The sequence below is a fragment of the Rhinolophus ferrumequinum genome, chromosome 4, assembly GCF_004115265.2.
Source record: "Rhinolophus ferrumequinum isolate MPI-CBG mRhiFer1 chromosome 4, mRhiFer1_v1.p, whole genome shotgun sequence".
NCBI lineage: Eukaryota > Metazoa > Chordata > Mammalia > Chiroptera > Rhinolophidae > Rhinolophus > Rhinolophus ferrumequinum.
The window spans coordinates 8,088,453-8,108,133 of record NC_046287.1 but is presented as its reverse complement, the minus strand read 5'-3'; the positions used below and the strand labels follow the sequence as shown (position 1 = coordinate 8,108,133).

At 42.3% G+C, this 19,681-nt stretch overlaps 2 protein-coding genes across 6 annotated transcripts in view; one reads left to right on the top strand and one right to left on the bottom strand.

Annotated features, from left to right (window-relative positions):
- Positions 1 to 861: 861 nt before the first annotated feature.
- Positions 862 to 19,681, top strand: part of AKAP11 (A-kinase anchoring protein 11) — a 45,390-nt gene continuing 26,570 nt past the window's right edge. For 2 of the 5 annotated variants that reach the window (XM_033103915.1, XM_033103911.1), the window contains exons 1-2: positions 1,443 to 1,558; positions 14,108 to 14,217. In XM_033103915.1, coding sequence (XP_032959806.1) covers positions 14,158 to 14,217 — 60 coding nt within the window. In that variant the 5' untranslated portion in view covers positions 1,443 to 1,558; positions 14,108 to 14,157. Of the gene's footprint in view, positions 984 to 1,442; positions 1,559 to 1,891; positions 1,911 to 5,885; positions 6,003 to 14,107; positions 14,218 to 19,681 lie in introns of those variants that run through there. The other 3 variants (XM_033103912.1, XM_033103914.1, XM_033103913.1) reach the window with 3 other exon arrangements.
- On the bottom strand, positions 15,831 to 16,156 carry LOC117021128 (60S ribosomal protein L36a-like). Its single transcript, XM_033103916.1, has 2 exons — positions 16,092 to 16,156; positions 15,831 to 16,047 (listed from the first exon to the last, which is right to left on the bottom strand). Exons 1-2 carry the CDS (start codon positions 16,154 to 16,156, stop codon positions 15,831 to 15,833), a joined length of 282 nt encoding a protein of 93 aa, XP_032959807.1.

The window sequence follows — 19,681 nt, the reverse complement described above, 5'->3', positions numbered from 1 at the left end:
AATAAACATTGGTGTCTCCCCCCTATTTAAAACTTTCCAATGTTTTCCACTGCACTTAGAATAAATTCCCTTTGATTCCTTTCTTGGCTTACAAAGCCTACAGGATCTGGCTCGTGTTTGTTTACTTCCTCGGACTTTTTCATATTTTCCTCCTCAAACCTAATTTTGGGGCTTTGAATTAGTAGTTTGCTTTGCCTGGGAATGCTCTGTCCTCTGATATTTGCATGCCCGTTATGCAAATCACTACTTAAGTGTCTCCTCCTCAAAAGGGCTGCCCTTCAAGTGGCCACCCAATCACAATCACCATCACAGCATTTCTGGTATTTTCTTCGTAGAGAGGTTAACACCAACACATATTTTTTTCTTTCTTCTCCCTCACCCAATAAGCTCCCTAGAACCGAGACTTATTTGTCTCCATCACTGCCTGGAGTAATGCCTAACATATGTAGGAGCTCGACAAATACTGGTTGAAGAAATGGACATACGAATGCACCCTTTCTTTCCTGCTCCTCTCTTCCAAACAGGGCAGAACCCTTAAAGAGGATACACTTAAAAATGCCTTTCATCTATCAGGTACTTCCACCCTTGAGGAATACACGTCCTTGAGGAGACTGAAACTTGACTGGACTAGCCCTTACGATTCTAAGAGGAAAGAATCACATATTAGCTTTTCATCTAGGGCTTGCTTTCTCCGTGACCAGTGCTTTTACTTCCCGATTGCGATTCCTCCTAAGATGTAAGGGTGAGCACTAGGGCCCGGAGATTCCTGGATGCTAATTGTTGAGGTTCGGATAGGGCCGTTGGCCTGGTGCGCTGTGAGTGGTCCTCCCTAGAGATGCTGGGGAGAAGGGGCGGAGCCACCCCAAAGGCTAAGCCTTACTTGGGCCGTCAGATCTGGTGGGGCTGCCGCTTTGGAAAGGGCCCCGAGAATCAGAAGAAAGCTCAGCCAGCGTGGGGCGAAGGAGTCCAGCTGACCCTAGGCGGTAAGACTAAGGGGTCGAAGGGATGGAAGCAGGGACTGAAACCAAACCTGCAGAGCGAGCCAAGGCTTGGGTATTTTGCCAGAGGAAAGGGTTAAACGGTTTCCATGGTAACGGGCCAGGAAGCGCGCAAGACGTTCGCCGCAGGTTCGTAGGTCAGCCTCGAGTTTAAAGCTCCCACGGCTGAGCGGATGCTGGCCAATGGGGAGGCCGCCTCCACGTCACGTGACGCGTGGGGCCGCTCCACCAGCTGCCAGGGAGCACGTGGGAAGGTTTTTCCTTTTCCTTCTTTCCTTTTTAAAAGCCCACCCACTTTTGCGCGGGCTTGGTCACGGAGTTCTTCTCGCGAGAGGCGTGTGACCCTCTCGCGAGAGTGAGTGGGAGGCGTGGGGACTAGGTGGTGTTGCGGACCGGAGCTGCGGCGGCGGAAGCCGGGGTGGGCAGGGCGGGGGCGGGGGCGGGCCGCGGGGAGGGGAGGGGGGCGGGCTGGGGGCCGGGGCGGGAGGCGGCGGCCGCTGGCTCGGCAGCTCGCGCGACCGGCCGTTGCGAGCCGGCGACATGACTGTGAGCTGCGCCAGGTGAGCCAAGTGCGGGTCCGCCGGCGGCGTGAGCTGCGGGCGGCGGCGTGCGGGGCCGCGATGGATGGAGCGGCCCTGCTTCGGCGTGCCAGCCCTCCGCCCGCCGGCAGTCCTTGCTCTGACTTCGGGGCTGCGCAGAGCTGCGCCTTCGCTCGGCGGTGGGAGGAGGGCGGGAGCAGCGGGGCGGAGGGAGGAAGCCCACGGCCCCGGGCCGGGGCGTGGGGGTGTCCTCGGGTTCCAGACGGGGCTTCCTGGGGTCCGGCGGAGCCCCTTTGAATGACAAGTTCAGTTTCCATCCCCAGGGTGGTCTTCAGAGCCGTGTTCCCTCGGTGCGTGGCGGTGCGTTCGCTTAGTGAGTATTCGTGCTGCGCGCACGGGAGCGTTTGCAGGAGGAGGAGGACGTTGCACTCTGTCTCCGAACAGCATCCTTCCACTGTCAGAACCCCTGAGCTCGAACGAGGCGCGACCCAAATCTTGTGATAAGAACGGAAGGCGTTTAGCAGCAGCTCCTCAGAGTGTTGATACTTACATTTGCTGTCAGTTTTTCTCTAAGGCTATCAGTGGCTTAAATGCTGGCCATATGTGTTCTGAGTGGATTGACTGTACGTCTGTTATTCCAGGCACCTTAGCTGCCTTATAATATATAACCAAAGTATAAAAAATGTTGGCAAAATGAGTATGGCAGTAGAATCTAAACCACCACCGGGGTATGACTTCCTAACAATTCTTTTCTGCTTACCATCTCCTCTAACGCTTGTTAAATTGGAGATGGTTTAGCTTAAGATGTTAAGGAAATAGCAGTATGAGAAATACTGCTGAGACATATCTGATGGCCTTAGTGCAAACCGGTGTTAAAAATTCCGGTTGTGTTTTCAGCTTTGTAATTATTCAGCCCCTTACAAAACGCGTAAAACACGTAAGCTGTCTTTAGCGGGTTCCCACCGTGTTGGGGATGTTTTATTGATGGATCCTGACTTTGATATAACTGGAACTACTCAAAACATGTAGAGTACTCAGCAAATAGAGGGTACTCCATAATGCATAGATGGTTTTTAATGTCTTACCATTTTAGAGTAAATGGCAGCACAGTTCCCAGCATGATTGGTGTCATTTAAAATAGTGCAATTTAATGAATATTTTTAAACACACAGTCACGTTTTTCAAGGAGTACTCTGGTTATTCATACTTTTTATGTTCCTTCTGGCAGCACTGACACAAGGGTTGTTGACAGTGAATTTTGCTGTTGTAGCTGTAACAGAATAGTTTATGAGAGATCAAAGAATGTAGGGCAATCGGAACAAATGGGTTCCCAGGCAGAACTGATAACTAGTGATTAGTGATGTACTTATAACCGCATTAATGATAAGGACCTAGCAGTATACTTGTAGGCCAGTGATACGTCCCAGTTGATGGGATATGGGACTAGCCACTGACCCTTAAACACAGGGAGAAATTCTCTGGCTTCTAAACTCTAGGGGTAAGTCTAGAAGCTGAAGAAATCTTCCTTTGCCTTTAGAGGCTGGAAGGACATACATATATATATATATATATATATATGAAGTATATACACATAATGTATATTATGCATATACATATATATACAAACATACATACATACATTATTTTTTTAATTCTAGGGACTTACTGTCTGGAAAAGGAAATCAAACCCCATCAGATGATACATTATAGCTCATTTTTAGGGAAATTTTCAGTTATAAATAAGCTGTGGCATTCTGTCTATACTTGCAGAAAATGTGAAAAACTTAGAAAATGTCTTTTTGAGAATGAGCAAAAGAAACTGATCTAGACTTAAAAAGTTCCCTCCGTTCCATCTTGGCAAACTGATCTTCGGGGATAGAAAAACTGATCTTTTTGCTGGTTTTGATGACCCTTTGGCAAAGGTTTCAAGCTTTTAGGATGTATTTTTTATTTTTCTAGCCTTTGAAAAGTAATTGAAGTCATTTTGGGTAGGACAATTGTTTAGGTAAGCTGCATTTGTTCTCTTTTTGTCAAGTGGCTTGCCTTTTAGTAATAAAATCAGCCACTTAGAGGGAACGAAGGGTGGGGACAAGTCAGGAAAAGATCTCAGCTTGGCTTGGGCTTGAGTTAAGGGTGTATAAACTGGTGAAGTGGGGAAAGGAAAGAAAAGTTCTTTATCAGATCCAAACAGATCTAAATGTGTTCCTCCTGCCACTCATCTTTATATATAAAAGTTCATTTTATTTTAAAATATCTGTTAGAAGTTAAGGCATTTGAGATACATTGAGACTGGGAAGGATGAAAGTTAACATTTTTGGATTAATCTGAGAATATTTCATGGGAAGAAATAAGATACATGATGTAGTGGCTGGAAACACGAAGGAGGTTACTGGGGGGGAAATGAGGAATAGTGTGAAGAGTTTGCGTTTTGGAGACTGGCCTGTCTGTCAGTGCTGAGCCTCTTTTTTCCTCATCCTGCAAAGAGAGTTCAAATACCTCAAAAAGTTATTGTGAAGTACACAGTAGCTGCTTGCATAGTGGTTTTTTTGACCTCTTTTAATGGCTTGAGGATTATTTGGCTGCAAGAAGTAAAAACCCATTTGAATTACTTAAAAAAAGGCATTTGTCGGCCAGTTGGAGGACTGCCTCTGGAGCTGACTGCCTGGAGTCCAGCTTGCTGGCCCCGGGCACCAGAAACTCTTCAGGCAGTTGCTCTTCCAGTTTCCTCTGGGAACACGTAGTCTTACGTCTCTGCTGCTCTGTGCTGTTATGGCCCAGATTTTTGTTCAGGTATCTTTAAAGCTCTTGGTTTCTGCTTCCCCATAACTTCGGTTTGTCATGAAACTGGTGTGTCATGGTACCACTCAGACTCACCTTGACTTTGCAGGGCGGTACTCAGCAGGTACCTCCACGTCCTCCTTCCGCATTTCGGGGGAGAGAACCAGATCCATTAGGTCTCTCCTTCTGGTCTAGTTGGCTGAGGCTGGGGAAGATGGGGGTGGGAAAGAGGGTAGAGAGGAAACGAAGTGTACCCCACAGTGTGTACTTCTCTAGACTGGGTCCCACAGATTCTCCAAGGAAGGGTCGTGGGCAGGGAGGCGATGAAGGATGCCCTGCTGTAGGTAACGTCCTGCAGTTGGCGTTTTCCCCCAGCTGCCTTTAACTTGAGCTCACCAGTCTTCTTTTTCAGGACAGATTCTAGGTGTGAGTTAAGGCAGATTCCACAATCGTTCCATGCCTCGTTTTCCTTACATGTAAAATGGGTATGATACCAACTTCTGTTGTGAGAAATGGGAATTTTGTGTGACAGTATGTGTGCAGTGCCTGGCTGGCACAAGGGAGGCACGTGCATATTGGGACTGAGTGTGTCCTATGTGGCAGCTACTGGCATACGGGCTCCCACAGCATTCAGAGATGAAAATGTCATTTCTGCCCTCAGGAGTTTCCATGTCTAGTGCTCACCACTCCATACTTAAAACTGTTTCTTGACTTTAGTGACACGAAATTCTTCCAGATCTCCACCTCGCCTGCTTTTCAGACTGCTGCTTATTTGTGGTCCTTTGCTTGCCTGCCCAGGATTCCTTTATCACGGTTGTTCCCTTCGATTCTCCCTTGATCCTCTGTTCTTTCCCCGCCTGTAGGATCAGCTCTTAAACTCTGTATGTACAGGTGATTTCTCGAGTAACATCTCTAGCTCTTGACCACCAACTAAATGTGTATTATTTAGGTGCCTTTTGGATCCTGTATTGACATAAAACACTGTCTTCCAGTTACGCTATAATTGGCAAATGTTCCACTTTCCTTCTAGCTCCCTAAGCGTGAAACCTTAAAATTACTTTTCGCACTCTTCTTTTTCAACGCCTTTTATGTCTTTTCAGTTCATAGGTTCTGCACGGGCTTGTAGGATGGCTCTGAGGCGCGAAGCACTGGGCCGTTTGCAAAGCGGAGCCATGCATTTATTCCTGCTTGGAGTAGAGTTTGTTACTATTTGCAAGAGCTGCTGCAGTGCCTTTTCGGCAGTATACTCCTAAGGCATGGAGTCGCAGATGTGACTGAGAGAGAAATGTGGTCCTGAGTTAAAACTCGGAACATATTTTTGGTTAAAAATTGGCTTGTAGATGGCGGTTATGTATAAGATTCAGAACATTATTTCAACTTCTAGGCAGCATATTCACATTGGAAGCCTCAAGATTAAAGGTTTGCTTTTTTTTATTTTTTTATTTTAATTGTTTTTATTATTGGTGTGTAGGGAGTTCCAGAGTTAGCAATTCATACTTAGTATTTTGTCAGTTAGGCCCATGTTGTTATTTGAAATATCAATTACTGACAAGGTTCAAACATACTTTAGGAGAAGAAGTCGATTCCAACCTGGAATGCACAGGAAGACTAACTTTCCTCCACTGAAGGCCTGAGAAACAGGTGGCAGAACAAGTATCCTGGGATTAATTTGTCAGCAAGTCATTAGGTGGGTCGCCACCACAATTTTCTATTTAAAGCTGTCACTCTGCCCACCAATGTCCCTCCTAAATTCATATCCTTGATAAAGGTTTCCTTTACCTGACAGCTTGTTTAGCTCACTAAATACGCGGTTGTGTGTTATGGGGTTGGAGCATGTGGGGATGAAGAAGGAATGGCCCTTGAATTGAAGCTCCATGAGAAGGGGCACTTTTCACTGTTGTGTCCCCGTCATTGTTACGTGGACACTCGGTGAGCGTGGGAATTGGATGTTACAGTCCAATGCAGGGCGTCCACTCGTGTAAATGGAACTGTTACACAGGGACTGTAGTCTCCAGTGTTAAAATGGAGCAGTGGCGATTTGTGCGCCCCGCCACCCCCCTCCCCGATATTTGGCAATGTTTGGAGACTGTTTTGGTGCTGCTGGCATCTAGTGAGTGGGTAGAGGTCAGGACAATGCGAAATGTCTGACAGTGCACAGGACAGCCCCTTACGACGAAATTTATCTGACACTAAATGTCAGTAATGCTGAGATTGAGAAACCATGTGGAGGTACAAACAAAACATACTGTGAATGCACGAATGCCATTGACTCGGGATTAAAAAGTAGTCATCAATAGCCATGGTGTGTTTCGATTCTGTCAGTTAAACAGCTGGTCTGCACCCAGGAGGGAGCTAGGGCGTGAGTGCCTGGTGTGTGCGCTTCTGTTTTCACCTGGGTTATTTCGTTGCTGCTTCCAGCCATCCTGTGAAGGTGGGCCTTTGCTTCCTCATTTGCAAAAGGGGATAGCATCACGTCTTCGCCACTGTTTGCTCATCAGGTATTATTTTATTTATGTTTTTAGTAGGTGCTCGGGGGTCTACAAGATACCTTGAACTTATCAATGTCACTTCTCTGGTAGTGCAGGACTTTACAACAGTACTTTTTCCTCTCCCACCCACCATGTCCTGTGTGTAACTTTGTCATACATTTTGCTTCTATGTATGTTGTAAACTCCATAATACATTGTTATTTTTAGTTGAATGGTTATTTTAAAAAGGCATTTAAAAAAGGAGAAAATATCTGTTATATTACTTTCATATGTACCATTGTAGTCACTCTGTTCCTTCAGTTAGTTCCACATTTCCATCTCATAATGTTTTTCCTTTGCCTGAAGAATTTCTTTCAATAGTTATGTATTCTAGTTATGGTTGGCTGGTGGGGATGTCTCACAGCATTTTTCAGTTTGAATACATTTATTTTGCCTTAATTTTTGAAAGATATTTTCATTGGGTTGTGGTTTTCATCAGGTTGACATTTCCCTCCCTTGCTGTACTTTGCCCTGTTGTCTTATTTTATGGCTTGCATAGTTTCTGGTAAGAAATCTGCTGTCCTTTCTTGTTTTTCTGTATGTGATGTGTACTTTTTTTCCCCTCTGATTACTTTTAAGGTTTTCCTCTTGATCACTGGTCTTCAGCAATTTAGTTACGATGTGCCTTGGTGGGGTTTTCTTTATGTTTATTCTTCTTAGGGTTTATTGATCTTCCTTGGATCATTCAGCTAAGGATTTTCATCAAAGTTGGGAAATTCTGGGTCATTTTGTGTTTATATGTTGTCCCACGTTCCCACACTTGGGTTCCAATACTTTTTGGACTTACTCACTGATGCTGCTATTTTTGTTTTGTTTTTTTTTCCTGTTGTTTGTTTGTGTTTAAAATTTTTCTCTCTGTGCTTCATTTTGAATAGTTTCTATTGCTATGTCTTCAGGTTGACTGAACTTTGCTCCTGCGGTATCTAGTTGATGTTAATTGCATCCAGTATGTTCTTTTATTTAGTATATTTTATTTTCATCTCTAGACTTTCATTGGGGTCTCTTCCATCTTCCATTTCTCTTCTTACCATGTTTTCCTCTCCTCTATATTTATAGTGTAGCTCTTTAGTGTTCATGCCGTCGTCTCCGTCATTTCTGGGTGTATACTTAACTGGAGGGACGTTGTTCTCTCCCGGTTACGAGGCATATTTTTCTCCTTTGCATACCTGCTAGTCTTGATTGTGTGCCAGCCAGGACGTTTTACGCTGTTGCTCGCGTGACTGTGTTGCATTCCTGAGTGTTGTTGGGTTTGGTGGGGTGCAGTGAGGTTATGTGGGGCCTGTTGGATTGCCGGGAGGCTTGCCCTTCACGTTGCCCGCGTGGTTTCCTTCTGAGGAGCCACCTTGCCTGATGCGGGCAGGGTCCTTCTCCTCTGGTGGCAGTGCACCCATCCCAAGCCCTGTCTGGCTCCAGCTATTTTTGGGCCTTCTGCTCGTTGGTAGTTACTTCCACACAGATCAGTATTCAGCCGAGGACTGTAGGGGAGCCCATCTGCACGTTTCTAAAGCTCTCCCTCGCGCCGAGCTCTGCCACCAGTGCTCTGCCCGACGGGGTCCAGCCACCGTGGCTTTCCCAGGCTCTGATCTCGGTCTCTGGGCGCGGTGACACTGCCAGGCTGCTTGGCTCTCCTCTCCCTGTGTTGTCACTTGGCAGGAGCTGGTTCATAGCCTTGCGTTGCCTGCCATAGTCTAATGTTTGAAAACCAATTTTGGTGTATTTTTTTCTTGTTTTGTTATAGTTTTAGTCAACATAATTTTTAACATTTGGCCATTTGGGATTTGTTCAAAATGTTCATTTGGAGCATTTATTATAAATATGTTCCTAAGTACTGTAAAATTGGAAATTACTGTAAAGTTTTAATTTTATTTTCTCAAATAATTCATTAAATGGAGAAGCATCCATTTAAACATTTAAAGACACACTTTGTACTTTAAAAAGGATTACTTTTTATTTATTAATTTAGCAGATGTTTAAATGCCTACTGTGTTAGAATACAAGTGCAATAAAACTTTTGTCCTCAAGGAACGCACAATAGGAGGGACGCATGCAAACAGTGGCACCAAAAGAATAAAGGGCATACCACTGGGGGAGCTTGAGGAGGTGGCTCCTGTTTGGGCAAGGAGGGACAGCGACAGCCACGCCTTCCTGAGGGAGGGAGGCCCTTGGACGGATGCAGGAACATTCAGTAGCGGTTCAGCCGATGTAAGGAAGGGTAGATTTGAGGGACGTTCAGGAGAATGTGTCAGGGCTTGGTGATTAACTACATCTGGGAGTCTGCAGAGACTTGAGGGAAAGGCCAGTTTCTAGCTTGGCTTACTGGCCAAATTGGTTTACTGGCTCTTACTGATGGAGAGTACAGGAAGAGATTGTATAGAAAGAAAGTTCCCTGCAGTCTTTGAACAAACTAATTTTGGAGTACCTGGGATATTTAGTCAGAAGTATCTACTAATAGAAAATTGAACATAAGGAACTGAAACTCGGGTGCAAGAACTGAACTGAAGATACACATTGGGGAGTTCTTGCATAGCTAAAACCAGAGGTTGAGTTCAGATGTCCTTCGAAAACTAAATAGAAAGCACCAAAGAGGACAAGGTTGGAGATTAGAAAATATTCGTATTTGAGTAACAAATGATGACAGAACTTAGGGAAGGAGATTAGTGTAATGGCTAGAGATACACAGGTGTTTCTCGGTCAGAAATCGCGTGGGGTACTTGATTTCTGGGTTCCAGGCAGACCTCCTGAATCTGGATTTTGGGGGGTAGGAGGAGATGTTGGAAGGAAGCTGGTCCTTATGTGCACTGAAGTTTGAGAACCAGTGCAATGAGATGTGCATCAGGGAAGGACAATATTGTTGACAGACGAGGAAGTCATTTCTGAGCCTCCTGGGCTTGGTTAGCTCAAGCTGCGAAAAGGGCAAGAAGCAGATGAGGCCGGCTCGAACACTTCTTAGGCCAGAGGAAGGGAGCAAAGACTGGGGAAATGTTTTCTGTTATTATTATTAAAGAAGTATTCACATCCAGAAAAATAAAATACATGTAATCACGCCTACCCAGATGAAACCAATGTTTATACCTCTCTAGTATATATTCTCTTTTATATTGAACATACAAATACACACATGTAGTAATAGATTTTATACAAAATGGGGATAGTATGAACATGCTAGAACCTGCCTTATTTTACTGAATCATACAATCCCTTATTATATGACATTTTATAATGTTAAAAGAAACCCCAGTTGTCACGTGTAACCAGTATCATGAAGTTAGTCTGTAGCCATCATAATATTTTCTAGGCATGTACAAACACACACGTATGTGTATGTGTTGTGTCTGTATGTAATGTGTTTTTTAATCACAAGTAGAGAGCACGCTATTTACACTATACTGTAACTTGCTTTTTCCCTTAATATTTTGTGAACATGCTGTCATATCAGTATATATTGATCTAACTTTCTAACAGCTGCGTAGTTGTCATATGAAAGTATTATAATTTATTTGAATTGATGGACTTCTAGATAATTTTTAGTGTTTTGTTTTAATGAATATTCTTTCACATATGTCTTCATGAATTTTGTGCAAGTGTTTACGTTGGATAAATTTTAAGACATGAAATTGCAGGATCAAAGGATAGGTGTAATTTATTCCAAGTATCCTATATCTCTGGTTTCTGCACTCTTTCTGTTTCTTTAATTTCTGTCATTTGTTTTCTTTTGCATTCTGTGGCATTTCTTAAAACTTCCTTGCTGTTCCAGTGTTTTTAGCAGTATCTGTTCTGCTTTTTTGCTGTTTCTGAGGGATTTCATGGTGCTGTTTTCACGTCCTGTGTCTTTCCTGAGCTCTAGCAGCTCACTTTTCAGTTGTTTGCCTTGTCTATCTGTACTTTCTCGTCTCTGATCTCCTTTTAAAAAAATAATCTAGGTTCACTTTCATTTTCTCTGACTGTAGAGAAACACACTTAGTTTTTTCCTGCTTAGGCTCTTGTTTATTCACCCAGAATACAGCCCAAAGCAAAAAAAAGCATTAAGTGAAAAGCTTATTATCCTAACAGAAAGGTATCTTAGGGGGGAAATACTGTATTTTCACTCTTCTTGTGAAATCTGTCTAAAACTACATTCTCTGTGATTATATAAGATGGTGAGGAAACCCTGCTCCGTTACTCCTTTTTCCCCCATCTGTCTTTGCATTATTTCCAAAAGTGATTTTTTTTTTCTTTGCTTTACTAGAAGTGTGAGTCATATTATCTCATGTTGGATTTACTTTTATGGACCATTGCATAGATATTCTCTGATAGATTTTTTTCTTTGTGACCTCGTATTTGCTTATGTTTTTAAGTTTAACACAAAGTGATGGAGTGTAGGGTTCAGTAAATGTGTTTTTCTTCAATGAGTGAAGCAAAGTGTAGATGTGGAATTAAATTTAGCTTCTTTTTTATTAATATACATTCTGAGGTACTGTCCTGAAAATAAATAACGTGAGATTTGGGTGGCATGATTATATTTGTCTGGATTTTTTCTTTCTTTCTTTAGTGTGTTCCTTCTTATATGGGTTTTATTTATTTAAAAAAATTTTTCTTTCATCAGTTTATGTTGGATTCTGTTTTGCTCTGAAAAGAGTGTTCTGTCTAGGTCTGCTATTCAGGAATGTTGTAAGTTGAGGGAACAGGGGTAGCTAGAGCTGTCCAGTCCAGGGTGGAGTGTCAGAGCACCGATCCGGACTGTGCCAGCCTCCGTAGGACTCTTTCTTCTGCATCAGGGGCGTGGCTTGTCACACCTTCAGGTGAGCAGCTCCTAGATAATTGGTCAGTTTCTTTCCTGGTGAAACCTCCATCCCGTGTGTTTGTTTTTAATCTCGGCTCATATGGAGTTGAGTCAGCAGAGGCCTTTTCCCAGCCCCACCCTTTCAGAAGTCAGAAAAAGTAAAGATGCTTTGTGTGCCTTTCCTGTGCCCTTCAGCATGGTTTTTAAATGGCTGTTTTGCCATCATAGGGATGCACTCTAGATTATTCTGTCACTCTCCTGTTTCTGGCGTCTTATTTCTCTCTATTCCGAAGTGCGATGAACAGCTTTTCAAACCTTTGCCGCTGTGGAGGAGTGGGTAGGCGCCTCAGTGTTAGCCTTGGAACATCTGGATTTGAGTGTGAGCTCTGCTACTTGCTGTGTGTGCCTGGACACGTTGCCTGGTTATCCCTGGCCTCGGTCTTTGTGCCTGTAGAATTGGAGGGCTATTCTTCCAGTGTGAAGGAGTGAATAAGATGTTAAGGTAATCTCTTAGCAATGCATTGGGTGCAGTCTAAGATCTAGTTGGAACCCTAGGTGTTCCAGGCTCATTGTTTCCTTTCGTCATTCCCAGAAGTAGAATCGTACGTAGTGTCAGAGCGGGAGCATTTTCAGGGTTTTGACACACACCACAAAATCGCCCTCCGGAAAGGCAGTGCCAAACTCAGGAGCGGAGTTTGAGTTGTGCTTTTCTGGAACCCTTGTGTTGACCTCGATAGTATGTCCAAGTTTGAGGCAAGTCCATTTGCCTCTGAGGGCTCTGGCAGTTTGAGAGTACTCGGGGGGAGTGGGGGAAGGACAGATTTGGCCTGGGACAAATAAAAGGATTATTGTCTTGCTTTGGCCACAGAAATCTTTACATTTACACCTTGTTTTGATAATTTTGGTCCTCTTGGCCATTTTGTTCCATAAGTAGATATTTTGATTTTTTCTTTTACGTATGTTTTATAGTTTCCAAAGTCCCTCCTCTGTTATTTTCCATTTGATTCTCACAGTAACTTGCTGGGTAGATAGGGCAATATATACACTGAAAAAACAGATGCAGACATATTGCAATTTACCTGGAGGAAACAACGCTAACGAGAGGTAGAACAGGAACAAAAGGGTAGTTTTCTGACTCCTGCTCGATCATTTTTTATCTCCTGCAGTTGGGACCTCGGTTGCCCTTCTCACAGTCCTGCTTCAATTCCAGGCATTAATCAAAGTGTATTGTTAGAGACCACTAGGGTTTCTCATAGTTCAGAATAGAATAATCATAATTCTTTGCCTAAAGATTAGAATCTAGAAATCTCTAAAGGGAAGTGCATGTGTGTGCGCACGCGTGCGCACGCGCACACACACACACACACACACACACACTTCAGTTTCATCTCTATAATATAAGAACATAAAATTAGAACGCCACTGAAATTTAGTTTTTTTGCAGTTCTGATGGGGACTAGGTTGAAGTTTCGTTTTCCATATAAATCTCTTTATAGTAAAATTTATATTAATAGCCAATGTCTTAAAAACTGCAACTAGGTAATTCTTGATAAGACCAGCTTGATTGAAACGAATTAACCGTTGCTTACATCTTTATTGATTCACATATTTTAGTTATTTAGTGATTTAGAATTCAGTCCCACTCCCAACCTTTATACTAATAACATTTTCCTTGAAAGCTCTGAACCCAAGAGTGCTGTATTGGCCGTGTTCCCCTGTACGCATAGCTTCTAATGCAAGTGGATTTTTAATAATAAATGGACTGGTTACTGTGGTCAGATGTGGATATTGAGCGGTGAATGCCAGCGTTTTGATTTGAGCTCAAAGGTGTTTTATTGAAGCGCGATGAACAGTTAAGGCTCGTGGAGTTTCTCCCAAGGAATGTGCGTGCGCGCGCACGCGTGTGCTTTCAGGACTGTCCATCACTTAATTCAGCTGTTTTTTGAACTCTGGTCATTGATATGCTGTTACGATTCCTACGTGAGGAATTTGTGTTTGCCTGGTATGTACAAATTTCCCATTCTTCCTTGGATATTGTCAGACCTTTCTGCCCAAGAAATAGGAATGTCTAGAGCGTTCACAGTTGCTGTAGGGATAGAGTGACTTTAGGGGGGCAAGAGGGCTAGGAATCTTTTTGTGATGGTCTCCATTTTAGATTTTAAAAGGTTTTTCAAATACTTCTTATTGAGGCTTTCAAATATATTCTTACTTGTAATTTTTAAAAGGGCAGTGAGATTGAATGAGAAGGGTAAACTACTTTATAATAATTTTGACCCTAAAAATAGATTTTTGTAATAATTTGATATCTTATTAAAGTACCAATATTCATGTTTTTCATATGTTCGTGTTGGCTTGCTAAGTACATTTTTATGGCTCTGAAGTTTTGTTTGTGTTTTTATTGTTTTTGTTTTTTAGATGACTGTATTTTAGAAGTATTTTAGGACAGAATGCTTGCCCAACTCACTAAAATTAATAAATTGTTTTCTTTTTATATGTGTTCTTTAGGTATTTTATAGGTTAACTCTTCACTGATTACATACAAGAGCAGTATAGTTATGGCGACCTTCCAGACTTTCAGAAACAGTCACATGAAGACTAGAGCATCTGTCAGAAAAGTAAGTTCACTGTAGTAAATTACTTTCAGTGATAGTTTTAATAAAAATGGTGATCGTTTTTTTGTTAAACAGCTATGACAGTCTTGTTTTTAAATATCATTATTAAAGTTGGTAACATTAAAATACTGCAAAGATTGGCATATATGAAAATAGTGATAGGAAATCGTGACAGTGAACCTTATTTCCCAAATATCACAATACCTCCCCATTTCTTCTCAGTAGTTTTCTACCTTCTTTTTAGTAATATAAGTATCAAGTGTAAATTTAATTCTATCCCGAAATATTACCATTCATTCATTCATTCATTCAGTCATTCATTCACCAAATACAAGTTTGAATGCTTATTATATGGCCTCATACTAGGTATTAATCAGTAGTGAGCAGACTTCTTCTTTCTGTAAGTTGTAGTGTGATCTGTAACTTTTTCACATTAGCAATTGCACCCATAGCTTTAAATTGATAATTATATTGATTGCTTTATATAAATAATTAGAACTAAGAAATATATATACAACGTATAGCAGTGAGCTAGTAACCTTGTTCTTCTGACGTAGTACTGCATACCTATTTAACTTGAATTTACCAATATATTCCTGAAATAAGGAATTAGGCCATACTGATATTTTAATGTTTTTTGTTATTCAGCACATTATTCATATTAGGCACACAATAAACATTTGGTTTGAATTCACTTTTAGATAAAAATATGTGAATCCAAATATTATATATATACTGTTTATATGTATGTGTGTTACGCATACACTCATACCACTTTTTATGCCTTTCCTTAGTATAGCTGAATGACAAAAACTTCCGTATTTGCTGATGTGGAAATTGAAAGGTGTACTTGAATTTTCTAGATTTCACTTTACTTTGCATTAAAGGTAGAGATACATTGAATATTTACTGGGAACCAAATATTACAAAAATCAGAAAGAGGTATACTTTCTACTCTATTAATTTTTTTCTAACATTCTATTATGAAAAATTTTAAGTACATTGAGAAGTTTTAAGTATATTGAGAAGTTTTAAGTATATTGAGAAGTATATTGAGAAGCATAGTACACCCACACGTAAACCTGCATACCAAACATGCATATTCAGTAGGTAGTAATAGTTTGTCTTATTTGCTGTGTGTGTGTGTGTTTACTTTGCAGAACCATTTGAAAGGTAAAAAGTCTGAATGTCTTTTCACCCCTGAACTCTTGAGCGTGCTTCTCCCAGGAATCATTGCATCCTCCCACATAACAATAAAATCGTTACCACATCTAAGAAAATTACATTTAATTCCCTCATGTCTAATTCCCAGCCATACTCAGATTTCCTTTATTACTCCTGAAATATCTTTTATAGTCTTCCCACCCACCCAGCTCCCATTTTGGATTTACTAAGGCTCCTAGGCCTTAGGTTGCATTTGATGGTTATGACTTGTTTACATTTCTTATGGTCTGAAAGAGTTTCTCCTCTTTCTATTTATTTATTTAAAAACAAATTTTTTTTAATTTATTTGATTTTTTTTGAAGTGACATAACCTCAAGATTTTATTGTCTTCATAATGAAAGAAAAGCCAAAGCTTAGAACTGGATCATGAGGCCCTTTCTCTTCTTATATCCTCACAGTTCACAATGCTTGTGCCTCTGAATAGCTAGAGTTCTCATAGATGTGCAGCTGGGCTTAGTGCTTTCAGGCCTCAGCACCATCTCTTCGAGAGTTTGAGCTTCTTTCTGGAAAATTGGCTTAGTCTGCCCACCACAGCCCCTCTGCTTCCCGCCATGGTGCTGCTTTCCCTGGGCACACAGACAATTCCTGCCCTTCTTGTACTGTGTCACTGTGGGGTCTTGTACTGTGGGGTCTCATACTTGTACTGTGTCACTTTGTGGGGTTGGTGTGTGCCACACTTCTTACAGGAAGTCTGGCAGGTTATCGGAATAGTCACCATGTCTACGAGAGTGCTATCGCCCTGATAAAGCCTCTTGTTTTTTTTTAATTTATATTCAAGACTGACAGCCAGTTTTTTACAATGTTTCACATTCTGGGTTTGTCTGGTTGTTTTCTCACAGTGCTACTTAGCTCTTCTCTCTTCTATATCTCATATAAACTAGAATTTCAGGTTTTCCTATGATCAGTGATGCAAAAATTGATCAGAGGGGTAAGGTAGTAGCTCTGCCAGGCTGTCCATTTTCTATTTTTTAGTTAGCAAGTAATCTGTGGGAGGATACTTGGTTGTGTACAAACACCTTGTTTTTTTCCAACAGCCTTTCATCTGATATTTTTGGCATTCTTGATGACCCTTTCCTGAATTCATTATTTCCTGGAAGTTGTAAAATGATGATTTTCCTAATTTTATCTTTTAGTGTTTTACATTTATTAGCTGACATTCTTCTTCAAGAAAAGCTTTCTCTCCTTAACCTTAGATGAACTACAGTATCTCCTATAAAGGCAGGATAAATGCTCTTTAATTACCAATTTTCAGATTAATGATTTAGTGGAATAGTCACCTCCAGTGTTGGCAAGTGAGTTTTTTTCGCCTCACTCAGTCATGCATTCATTTGTATTATTCTGGATTCGTGGATTTTAAAAACTCTGTACTTTCCAATCCTTTATTTATTTATAGTCGTTTATCCATTCACTCCTCATTTAAGTTACTCACAGTGTCCCACACTTGGCCCCGGGGGCCCCTCCACGCGGGTGCCTATGTCCTTTGGTCTCAGGCTCCTAGTTCTTTGATTACTTCCTTGATATCTAGTATAACAGATGGACCCCAGTGTCGCTTTCTACTTTCCATTCCTCAGACCTAGAATTGGCTGTTTCTTCAAAGAACCCTCAATGGTATTTAGAAGCCAAGATCTGGGTACTAGGAATGCCCATTGCTTCTTCAGTGTCATGAGTTTATATCGATAGTTCAAGTTCAGATTTCACATTCCAATTTGTTTTCTGAGTTCATGTTCGTATCTTAGCCTGAAAACCTCTACTCATTAATGAAAACAGAATCATTTAAAAATTTGAATATTTTCAAGCCCACAGAAAAGTTGGGAAAAAAGCCAGTACAATGAACACCATGTATACTCTTCACTTAGATCCACCCTCTGTTAGTTAACATTTTACCATAAGTATTCTATCTGTGTGTGTTTACACACACACACACACACACACACACACCCACACACCCCCACACACACACCACATGCACACATGCACACACACTTCCCTTTTGTTCGTACACATGGACCCAGGGAAAAGTAGGTAAACTGAAAATCTAGCTACGTAAGCAGAGGGCAGGGAAAGACCAAAGAAAGGCAGGGTGCTCCAGTCTGGCCGTTAACAGAGTTTATTAAGGGAAACTTACATACGAGGCTCCTCTTGGGCTGTGGCAAGAGGAAGTGGATATCCTCTGTGCTGCGTGGCAGGACTAAAGGATTATGTGGAACAGAGCAGGGTGGATGGGGCACTGGACGCGTCCCAGATGAGGGAAAAATGCCTCACGTGCTTGCCGGGGCAGGACAATGGCCCGTTTCAGGAACCAGCACAGCGCGGGACATTGGGGAGTCCATCAAACAGTCTCAGTGGGTTTACGGGAAGCAGTGTCCCTTTAGGATTTACAGGAACCAGCCTCTGTTCTGGCCTAGATCTAACCTAGCTCGCGGGTCCAGCAGCGGGCAGGGAGCAGTCTCTCCTCCACACCTTGCGTTACCGTAAGAGAGTGGGCTGCAGACGTCATGTTACTTTTCTCCTGAATGTGTTAGCGTGCGGCTCCTAACACGAGCTTCCTTCCGCCCCTCAGAAAGTTACCAGTCCAGTGACCTCATGTAACATGCAGGCCATACACAGATTTCCCCACTTGTCTCAGATACCTGTTACTTTTCCCTTGTCTCTCATCTGGGATCCTGCCAAGGTTCACACACTGGCTTTTGGTCTCCCAAGTGTAGTCCATTTCCGTGGTCTAGACTCTTCTCGTGACAGCGGATCCTGGAAGCCTGGACTAGTGTCTTGTAGAACGTGCCCGCCGTCTGTGTTCATCAGCTTTGCCTTGTGATAAGGCTCAGCCGGAACCCCTCAGAGGTGATGTTGTGGTCTCCCCACTCTGTCATGTCCGGAGGTGCCAGGCTGGACCAGCTGGTTAAGGTTGTAATGATCCCCAATATAAAGACACATATAAATCCCTTTGTAATTAATATGGTTAGTAAGTAATCTGTGGGGTGATTCTGTGAGACAGTGTGGGTATCCTGTTCCCCTGTAGCTTTTAACCCAGGGGATTAGGGTACAATGACAATCCTTTCTTAAATCAATAATTATATTGGGAATTACAAATTGTATTTTCAAATTTTGTTACTGTGTCCATATTTGTTAGCCAGCATTCTTATATAAAGATGTGCTCTTTCCCACCCCACCCCATTCTACTATCTGTTTCTTTTAATGGATTCTTTTGATGCCCAAATTGTCCCAAATTTGGCCAGTGGGAATGTCTTCAAGTTGGCTCTGTGTTCATTTGGAATGACCCAGTTAGTCTGAGCACTGCCTTGCGTTCTGTCACAATAAGATGTTTCAGCCACACCTCATACTTTCTCTGCCTCAAACCTGGAACCATCCATTTTCCCAAGAAGCTCTAGTTTAATTTATTAACATTAGCACACATTTATTGAGTTCGTATAGTACGTGAGGTACTAAAATCTGTGGGGAAAATTGAGTAAAATGCAATTTTACAGTCTCTGGATTCAATAATTTGGTTTAATGGGTAAGAAAGACAAATGTATATGAAAACAGTAATTACAGTGTGTTGTGATATAGATTAAATGATCTTAGTGTTGAAGCAATATAGTAGACACTCTGAGAAATTTATTGTGACTGAGGGTGGGGCAGTCGTCACAGGTCTTGGGGTGGGTAGGATTTCTGCAGGGAAGATCGGGGAGCAAGGACAGCTCGGATAGAAGAGGAGATCAACAAATCAGCAGGAGGAGAGTAAGGTGGAAGCAAATGAACGTTCCATTTATGTCTGAATATAATACTCCTTACTTTCTTTATGAACCTTTTCCCTTCCTCTGGTCCTTTGCATTTGTGACGTCTCTTCCCTGCCACGTCTGAAATGCCTTCCTTATTTTCTTCATAGAGCTGCCCCTGAGGTCCCTGAAAAGCTTTATTTGGGGTTATTCTCTACCCCCACCCCCATCACCAGCTTTGCTATGAGAGGCATCACCGTTGCTAACAGTCCTTACTGTAGCTTCCTCGTCATCTTTCTCCTCATCCAAACTGTCTCTCTCTCCAGCCATTGACCTGGGCGTCAGGTCAGGTGTGCAGTCTGTCGGGTTTCCTCGGGAGTACGTGGCGCGGCCCGAGGGCCTCAGGGCCGCCCAGTAGGCTGAATGCCTGGGCTGTGCAGGGTGTGTTGTGAGCATGTGCAGCTCTCCTTAAGCATTTTGTTCTTTCCTCCTCTCAGCTGAATTGAGTCCTGTATGCATCAAAAGATACA